The 10,480-nt window shown below is 42.8% G+C and overlaps 1 protein-coding gene across 2 annotated transcripts in view; it reads left to right on the top strand.

The window, feature by feature from the left end:
• Window positions 1-4,542: 4,542 nt before the first annotated feature.
• efna2a (ephrin-A2a) overlaps window positions 4,543-10,480 on the top strand; it is a 95,470-nt gene continuing 89,532 nt past the window's right edge. Inside the window, exon 1 of one of the 2 annotated variants that reach the window (XM_037747104.1) lies at window positions 4,543-5,892. In XM_037747104.1, the coding sequence (XP_037603032.1) occupies window positions 5,750-5,892 (143 nt within the window). In that variant the 5' untranslated portion in view covers window positions 4,543-5,749. The remainder of the gene's footprint in view (window positions 5,893-10,480) is intronic. The other variant, XM_037747105.1, reaches the window with a different exon arrangement.

Genomic DNA, 10,480 nt, shown 5'->3' with positions numbered 1-10,480 from the left:
ACCTTCTTTTCTTCAACTTCCATATAAAGCAGAAGAGAGGATTAACCTCAGCTCTTCCCTGCCTTTTGAGAGAGGGACAAATGAGAGGAGAATTGAGTCCAGCGGTGTCTGTATTTGTGGCTGAGAGGAGCTGGATTTTCTTGTATAATCCCAGCAGTTTGTGGAGTGTAGTGTGAATTCCACAGCGAAGGCACTCGTTTCTCTTATTATGCATAAGAAAGCATGCTTGAAGGTCACAGTAATAACAGATACCTGTCTCATACTTACTAGGCGTTACCAACATGACAGAAATCTCAACAGCAGGTAGGATGCAAAAAGAAGCTCTTGAGGTGATAATTTATTAATGTTGCTCTTTGAGTAACTTTTGCCAAGATATGTTCAGGTACCTTTTTTTTCAAGGTAGTGTATCCCTGCTAGTCAGGGAACTCCACGACAGCAACTTTGATGCTGCTTTGATACCTCAGACCCTTGTTTACTTGCAGCATCTTTAGTATTTCGCTCTGCACTGAGAGTAATTTAGAGCAGTCTGCACAGAATCCTCTTTGGAATATGCTGAAATGCAAAGAGATTGCATAATTGGGTGGAAGGGTAACTCAAAGTAAGATGATCCAAACATAGATTTGTGATGTTTTTGGGGTTATCAAATACCACTGGCACACAAAATATGGTACTTGATATCTTTTTAATCTGTCGAGACACATTTTTTTAAAAGCTGAAACTGGCAAGCACTACATGTACAGCATGGGCATACATTTATTTCCAAAAGTTATTTGACACCAAATAAAGAAGCCATACTGTATAAACTCTGGTACAACAACTCCATTTGCACTTTTAAAGAGGATCTATTATGCTCATTTTCAGGTACATACTTGTATTTTGGGTTTCTACTAGAACATGTTGACATGATTTAATGTTCAAAAAACGCTTTATTTTTCTCATTACGGCTGTGCTGCAGCATCTCTTTTCACCCTCTGCCTGAAACGCTCTGGTTTCGTCCGAAATCACTCTACATACGCAATAGATGTACTATCGTTCAACATGCTTTTATGTGAATAAACAGTAGTATGTATCTTTTCGGACGCACTGAGCAGTAATTTACATCGTCACTTCCTGAGAACATCCTTGCCGGTTGGAGACATGTAACCATGGTAACTCGCACCAACCTCATGTGACCAAAAACTACGGTTTGTGAGAATCAAAGTCTGAATCAATTTAAAGTATATATTACGCCTAGCAAAGTGAAAATCTTATACTTTCACTTAAATTGAAGCGTTATTGATGTTACAGGGCTATCCGTCAATGTCTGTTATGAACGTTGTCGTCACTACCGCATTGCATCGTGGGATATTTATGCCGCCGTAGTGTCCAGCATTGCATACTGTATTATTTCACCGGAAATAGTATGCAATTTGTGTACTATTGGTTTCATTCTAAGGTTTCGGACTAAATAGCATGTTATGGAATTTCAGACGCAACCTCTGTTTGAGCTCCAGCCCAAAAAAGCCCAGTCTTTTCTGATTGGTCACCTGAACCAAACTCTTTGGACTCCGCTCCAGCTCCGCTCTAACTAGCTTAGTTTGAAAGCGTACCAAACTAGCTGCTAGGCGGGTATTATGCAAATGTGTTACTTGGTGACATCACCATGTTATGGAAGAAAAGGTGGGACTTAAAGCAAGGCATTTGGGGCAGTTCAGGACCAGACTTTTACATGCACAAAAAAACTATATGGCACACTAAAGGAAAGGGGGGAAAAGCATAATAGGTCCTCTTTAACTGGTTCAATGTGCCGTGCATGTTACCGTACCCCTTCCTCCTCTCTTTTTTTGTTTGCCGAGTCCAGACCCTGGGGACCCTCCTGGCTTCATCCATCGCTGTGTGCGCCGGCCTAAATGAAACCATGTGGAGCAGTGATCCTTCCACATCTGGCAACGCTTATTTACATTAGTAGTGCGGCCTCTAATCAAGCAAATACTGGCAAACACCAAGGCCACACATACATACAAGCCTGGTGGGGACTGAATGGTGGTTCAAGAGACAATCCTGTATATCATTTGTGACATGTTCAATCCCCACAAAAGCCAGTTAGTCACTGCGGGTAAAGAAATGTGGATGTGTGATGTGAGACTTGTGAATGGCTGCTTTGTTAGTCAACAGCTTGAAAAGTCTTTTATGTTTAGAAGATCTGGAGCTGGGAGATAATTCATGTGTCTGTAATTTATGTCTGTCTAGAGCGGAGTTAAACTGCAGAGCAATCACAGACTTATCCAGCTATAAATTCGGGGATTTAACACCCTTTTAAGGAGCCATGTGTTCCTACACTGACTCCCTGACCCACATTCCTGTTAGATTTAGGATCACTTAAGAGGCCTTCATATCTGGATACACCCAATACTGTGTAGCCTGCACGGCTTACATGAGATTTAGACTCACTTTCAGGGTGACACAGCGGAGAGGAGGGAAAAGCCTCAAGCCGAGGTGAAGGATGTCTTTTTGGTCTATAGTGGCTCCTCTTAAAAAAAAAAAAAAAAAAGCCATCAGGAGACGATCCACCTGTTTACATATGCACGCCCCAGACAGATGTTGAATAATTCATCCAACAGAGGCGGACAACATGCAGCTGTATTTGGGTTATGGGGGGGTGCATGGGTTCTCTCATGCAGCCCAAATTATAGGCATTACTTTGCAGGCAGAGGAGGGCAAAAAAAAAAAAGAAAAGTAGGACACTTTGCATAAAGGATCCAACTGAGAGGCGCAATAAGATGGAGCTGCTGAAAGGTTCAGTTTCAGATTATAACATAGGTCTGTTTGGATTATAGGAAAAGGTGGGGCAAGTCATTGGGTTTGATTTTTTCGAAAAGTATACCCTGCAGAACATCCTTTTCTCTAGAGTCTATAAATTGTATTTCTCTCAGTTCAGTTGCCCCTTCTAAATGATGCAAATGAGCTTGTTGCCAAATCATTTTCTTGAATCAATTCCCATCTTGTTGATGGGAGTGGATTGATCCCCACTGGAGCTCATTCTGACACACGTATTGAAAAATGACTGTGGAAACAATGTGGTTACGAGACGTCCATCCATTGGAGCTGAGACTAAATACCTAAGATGGATATGTTTTTGCAGAGGAGTGTATGTGTGTGTGTGTGTGAGACAGCAGCAGCAGCAGCAGCAGCAGGGGTGGCAGCGCTCTGTCAGACAGACGGAGAGCTATCTGGAGGTTTTATGGCTCACAGGTTTCTAGACTTCGCTTGCCCTTTGGGCCTAATGGACACTGATGGAAAATGACTCCACTGTTCCAGCGATCCATCAGACGCCCTCTTCCTCCCTCTCCCTGAGCTCCATCCATCAGGCCCACGGCTTTCAAACACATATTAGTGAACTTTTATGGGGCGCTTTACGCGTCCAGTTGTGGGCGCAAATAACGCGCCTGGAACTGGCAAGCACTGTACATACATTTATTTCCAAAAGTTATATGACACCAAAGAAAGAAGCCATACTGTATAAACTCAGGTACAACAACTCAATTTGCACTTTTAAAGAGGACCTATTATGTTTATTTTCAGGTGCATACTTGTATTTTGGGGTTCTACTAGAACATGTTTACATGATTTAATGATTAAAAAACGCTTTTTTTCTCATACCGGCTATGCTGAAGCACCCTCTGTCTGAAACGCTCTGGCTTCGTCCAAAATCGCGCTACTTACTCAATAGGTGTACTATCGTTCAACATGCTTTTGTGTGAATAAACAGTAGTGTGTATCTTTCGGACGCACTGAGCAGTAATTTACGTCGTCATTTCCTGAGAGCCTCCTTGCTGGTTGGAGACACGTAACCATGGTAACCTCATGTGACCAAAACGACGGTTTGTGAGAATAAAAGTCTGAATCAAGTTAACGTATATATTACGCCTAGCAAAGTGAAATCTTATACTTACAGTTAAATTAAAGCGTTATTGATGTTACAGTGCTGTCCGTTGACGTCTGTTATGAATGTTGTCGTCACTACCGTATTGCATTGTGGGATATTTATGCTGCCGTAGTGTCCAGTATTGCATACTGTATTATTTCACCGGAAATAGTATGCAATTCATGTACTATTGGTTTCATTCTAAGGTTTCGGACATACTAAAATATCTCCCATACTGTTTTAGCGTACTAAATAGCATGTTTGTTAGTATGGAATTTCAGACGCAACCTCTGTTTGAGCTCCAGCCCAAAAAAGCCCACTCTCTTCTGATTGGTCAACCGAACCAAACTCCGTGGACTCCGCTCCAGCTCCGCTCTAACTGTGAGGGCGTGACAAACTAGCCGCTAGGCGGGTATTATGCAAATGTGTTACTTGGTGACATCACCATGTTACAGAAGAAAAGGCGGGACTTAAAGCGTGGACAAGGAATTTTACATGCACAAAAAACTATATTATAACACACTAAAGGAAAGGGAAAAAAGCACAATAGGTCCTCTTTAACTAGTTCAATATTCCACACACACAGCTGGTTGTTTAATAAAGCCTATAACACCCATAAACAAAGACTACAATTTCCAGCTTAATTTGAATTCATCTGTTAACACCTATAAATTCATAAATCAAAGGGTCAATTAACTTTTTCTCAAATAAAAATGCATCCCCAACATGTGTATCACTGGGACGCAGTGAGTCAGCCTCGACTCCCCAGAGGGTGCGCGCCACGGCACGGCTATACAGACCCCGCCCGCGCAGAGAGAAAGCGTGAGATGGAGAGAGAGAGAGAGAGAGAGAAGGTGGGGGGTTACTTACTTACTTCCACCGAATCAGGGTGCCGGTGAGTGTTGTTGCCGCCATATAGGTGGAGGTTGCATGTTCTCGGATTTAAAGCTGTGATCATCAGCTGCGGCCGGTCACCGTGACGCACAGGACAACCGAACCGGAGTCACATTGGATTAGAGCCAGAGACAGCGGAGGGAAGTTGAGATGCTGTAAAGAGAGAGAGAGAGTGGTGAGAGAGAGAGAGAGGAAGAGGAGGAGGAGGAGGATGCTCCAGTCTCTCGCGGTTGTTTTTTGTGTGATGATAAGTTTGGACTGCAAATAACGTGGAAAAGGAGCGCGCTCGTGTAATCTGGGATGTATTTTCTTTGAACTGCATTAATAAGAGGAGAAAAAGGTCAAGTGGACGCAGTTGGACGCAGTTGGAGAGGTCTGCGGTGAAGGAACAAAGCGTGCGTCAGGCTGAACACCAAAAATCTGGGTAAAAACAAATATGACGGCCGATTTTTTTGACTTGTGTCTGCTGAGCTGAAGAGCGACGATAGATAACATGACAAACCTTCGGGTGAATTCTGGATTGTGATTTTTTTTTTTTTTTTTTTTTGGGGAGAAATAAATAAGGGGGGGATCTTAATCCAAAGGCGGCGCATGCATCCGTCTCCATCTCCTGCATGGTGCTGCTGCTGCGCGTAATGGGAGAAAAGTTTCGGACCTTGCAGAAGGAGACGCACTCGCAGCATCGCTCATAAATAACATGTGAATCCTGCAGTTTCACACCAAGTTTGAGAGTGAATTTCAGCCCATTTCAGTATGACTTGAAAAAACAGCTTTTGGGGGTTTATCGGAACTCGCAATCAAGCCAGTTAACGATCCATGAACCACCGGTTTGTCCAAAAGACGCGCAAGACGGACATTAATGATCTAAAGAGGAGGATTTCTGCAGCAGCAGCAGCAGTGACAGCCTGATCCCAGAGAGAAAGAGAGAGAGAAAGAGAGATTCCCAACTGGATGTCTATGATGTTGTGCCAGCTCGGGCAGAGGTGTGTGATGGAGGTGATGGTGCTGACCATCCTGTCCTGGGTGACCGTGTGGGCAGAGGAGAAGATCATATTTGACAGACATTCTGTCTACTGGAACAGCTCCAACCCCAAGTGAGTTTTAGTGCGAGTTATAGGCCTTAAATGTGTCTGTCTGTTGTTTATCTATCTGCTCTCAAAAATAATGATAAACATGAAAGCCATGAAATCTTAAAAAAAAAAAAAAAAAGGAACCATTATTTTTTTACCACATGCTGTTGTGAACACAACACTCATTTCCCCCCCCCCCCCCCCCCCCTCCATTTGAGTCTCTTTCTTCCTGTTTCAGCAGTGTTTTGGCTGGATTTTGCAATATTGATGATATTCAAGCAACACACACACACAGAGGCGCAGGTGGAAGTGTGTGTGCACGGAGATATTTTCTTCTGTGGCACAGGGAGCTCCTTTTGTCTTAGACAATGAGGGCAGCCTGCCTCCTCTTCTCATCATGTCTAGAGATTTCTCTCTCTCTCTCTCTCTCTCTCTCTTTCTCTGTCTGTCTCTCTCTCTCTCCCTCACATACACACAAATATCCCTGTATTTCTATCATTGTGAGGACACTCATTGACATAATGCATTCCCTAGCCCCTTATCCCATAAGGAGCTCTATACAATATCCGGAGCATTAATATAGCAGCAAACAACTATTTGCTATGTAAAGATATAGAGGAGTAATGTCTACCTGAGCAGAGAATGAAGTCACTCTCCCTCCGTGTATCTTGAAATCTGAGTTTCTCTGCGTTTTGTTGACGCAGCCGGGCTGGCCGCGCATGATTTTAGTGCACGTTCGTGCAGGTAAGCGTGCCCCACTGGCTAGCTCACGGCCGCCGCTCTGCACTGCGCTCTGCACTGCGCTCTGCACTGCGCTCTGCACTGCGGTCATGCGGCAGTTACAGCTGATAACGCCGCCCGGACCCACGGCGTCGTCGCGGAAGAGTAGAGCGGTTTCCACTGTTAGCGCTGTTAGCACCGGCTCAGCCCGTCACTACGTTGAGAGCTGCAGTGCGGAGGCAATAGAAATGCTCCCAATCTCACATTTAGCTCCTTTAACCATCACAACTAAATACCGTAAACCTAATTCTAACCTGAACCTTAAAGCCAACCCTTAAACAGTGAACCTTTGAACAAATGAGGACTGGCCAAAATGTCCTCACTTTCAAAAAAATGTCCTCACTGCGAGGGTCTAAAACTCAAATTGGTCCCCACAAAGATAGACGTACAAGCACACACACACACACACACACACACACACACAGACAGACAGACACAAAGCCTTTCTTTCGGCTAATTTCAGCCGCTTGTGCCAGTAAACATAAGCGCACATTAATTGCAAGCACTTGTGCAAAAACCACATCCATAAACAAACAAACACACACGTGCACGAGGCTGCAAACACACACACATAAACGCACATTAACACACACACACACACACACACACACACACGCACACACACACACGGTTGTCTTTAGCCGGGCCTCTCTCATTGACATGGGGCAAAGCACACTGGGTCCGTCTGTCTAATGGTTTGTGACAACCTGGCCAGCCTCTCTCTCTCTCTCTCTCTCTCTCTCTCCCCTCTCTCTGTCTCTCAGTCTCTCTCTCTCTCTCTCTCACCCCTTCCTCTTCTTCTCTCTCTCCTCATCTCTTTTTTTTTTACCCTCCCTCTCTCTCCCAGGTAGATAAATAAACAGTGAAAGTGCTCCCTCTCGCTCGCTCACGGCTGAATTAGTCCAAACCAACGGCCCTGTCTCTCTCCCTGCATCAACCAACCAAACACACACACACACACACACACACACACACACACACTGAGCTAACAGGCCTGTCTCAGACTGCATCACTTCCACAGAAGGCTTCTCAAATATTTAACAGGCAAGGGGGAACATTTTCTCCCTTTCTCGCTGTCTCTCTCTCTCTTTCTGTTTTTCTTTTTCGTCTCCCCGTGCTCCTTCTCTCTCACCACACACACACACACACACACACACACACACACACACACACACCTACACGTTGCAAACGTCACAGGGTAAATTTAAGCTATATGGACGCTTGCTGGGGGCGCTGTTATTCCGTCAGGGTCGTACGGAGAAGTTGAAGCAGAAAGGGGGCACATCAAAAATGCATTGCTACTAAAGCAATGAATCTAGGCTCTGGAGCCCCGGCGAGGTTGGTTCTCCCTGTTAGACCCTGGCACTGTCATTGCTCATGCTGCGCCTTTTTCTGCACACACACACAACTCCGTCCCGCTGCACTTGCGAGGACCTTCCACTGACAGCATTCATTCCTCAACTTTGATCTAAAGCTAATGCTCTCTCCCTAAACTTTGAGGATTACTGCAAGTTGTTTTCTAACCCACTGGCAAAAACAAATGAGAAGACAAGACACCTCAGCTCATGTAATATGCACGGGACAATTCTGGTTTATTACAACTTGCTGCTGCATTGCTAAAAAAAAGCACAGAGAAATAGAGCCAAAAATACCAGCAGACGATCACACTGATAAACAAACAATACAAAATTATAGTAAATAAGTTAATCCCCAAATTGCATCGGTGGAAGAAGTAACATCCCGTGCCAATACAACAATAGCCTATAAAATGAGTCACTGTATTCAAAATATTACCAAAATAAAAGCACAGAAGTACAGAGTGTTTCAAATGTAAAAGTACCGGAGCTGCAGCAGCATGTCCCCTGTGACTGATATATTATTATATAGTACATTATTAGATTGTTAATACTGGTGCATCAATATGTAAAGCAGCATTTTACTGTTCAGGTGGAGCTAGTTTTTACTACTTTATTTACAGTCCAGTGGCTCCCAAACTAGGGGTCAGGCCCCTCTAAAGGAGTCACAAGACAAATCGGAGCAGTCGTGAGATGATTAATGAGGTAGGAAAGATCTGCAGCACAGATGTGTATTAAGGTTTTGGACGGTTCTCTAATCGTTGTTTGTGAAATACTGGATACTTTGACCTCTTTGAGCCTCAAAGTGTTATTTAAATGAAACTATTTGATATTTTTTAGTAGGGAAATCACGTATTTGGTGGGACTGCTAATATTTTTTCTGAAATGCCCCAAACTATAGGCTTAACTTTTTTATAACAAGCCAAAAAGTGTGGGAACAACTGGTGTAACTTAGATTTGCCTTGTATTTTATAAGCTTATCCAATGTTTTTATGTAAATCTCAATTTGAGAAGGAACTATAGCTGTTAGATAAATGCAAAAATGACAATATTTCCTCTTTGAAATGGAGTGGAGTTGAAGTAAAAAGTAGCACTTGATTAAATGTATAAAATTGTTTTCCACCACTGCGAAACTGTCCATTGTAAAAAAAAAAATCCATCACAGTTTATAGAATGACTCCCTGTTTAAACTTTACCTTTATCTGGGCTTAGTTGTACGTGTACAATTTTGCTTAGCAATGAAAAATCATTTACTTTTTTGTTTTGTTTTGTGTTTACCTCCAAATAAAGAGGTTAGGTAATCTGGCTATACTGTTGGATTGTTTACAACCTGTCTTATTATTTAATCACGCTTGCCCCATCTGACATAATTGTAGCAATGTTGCATTATTCACAAATATATGATGATGATAAGAATTGATTTGTAATTAAGTGGAATTATCCTTATATGTAAATTAATGGAGATGAAATTGCACTAGTATAATTGCAATTTTTACAAAATGAACACACATATATAAGTCTAGATCATTTACTAACAATCTAAAACAGTCCCAATCATCTGAACCTGTACCTGTGTTCACATTTACCAAACTCCTGATTGGATTATATGATCACATGACCAAGAGAAACCAGGAAGTGTTGTGATGGAAGTGTGGAGGATCAGTAGATGCTGCTTGAGAGATATCTGTCTTCATCTGTTCTTCAAGGTAGGACTAACCCCATGTATTGATCCCAAACCTTATACTAACGCAGTAGCTTTAACTACGATGTGCTGAGAGGAGCTAGGCGACTAGTATTCTGGAGGAGAAATAAGTTTCTCAGTTCACTTTTTGGTGTGCAGCCTTCCATGACACATTTGATGTAGGCAAATATCTTGCAGATGAAGTAGAACTTTTTCTAGAAGCTCTTACTTGTCACCTATTAATACCCTGGATGGTGATTTGGGCACCGAGGACTAATGAGAAGCTCAGAGACTATGCAGGAATAATGAATCCCATGCACACTGCAGCCATTGTCTGAGGCAGTGAAATGACACAAACAGCTGGTAAAATGAACAGCTGTGTGTCTTAATTGATCACACAACATCAAGCACACAGCTTGTATTGAGCTATCAGGATGCGACGTCTCTTCTTGTGTTCATCAAAAGTTTCACACCAAAAACAGCTTGAGAAGGACGTTCTCTGCAAGGTCACAAGTACTGACTTGAAATTTGTTTAATTGATAATTACTTGCTGTTTTGTGCTCCCGGCATAAACTTTCTGTGTTTTCAAAGACTGTGGGAAAAAGTGCAGTGGAGGGATATAACAACTTTCCTGAAGTAGTGCCAGAGACAAGGTTGTCTGCATCAGCTTTAATAATGCGGTCCTGCTTTCATTACGACTTTCTTTGTGTTTTAGCGTCTTTCAGCTAATTTGTTTTGGTTTTCTAATCCCTAGCTTTACTGTTTTGGTTCAATCTCACCACTCTCAATAGCATCG

This window comes from Sebastes umbrosus, chromosome 16, assembly GCF_015220745.1.
Source record: "Sebastes umbrosus isolate fSebUmb1 chromosome 16, fSebUmb1.pri, whole genome shotgun sequence".
NCBI classification, from domain to species: Eukaryota; Metazoa; Chordata; class Actinopteri; order Perciformes; family Sebastidae; genus Sebastes; species Sebastes umbrosus.
This window is presented reverse-complemented; position numbering and strand designations above follow the sequence as displayed.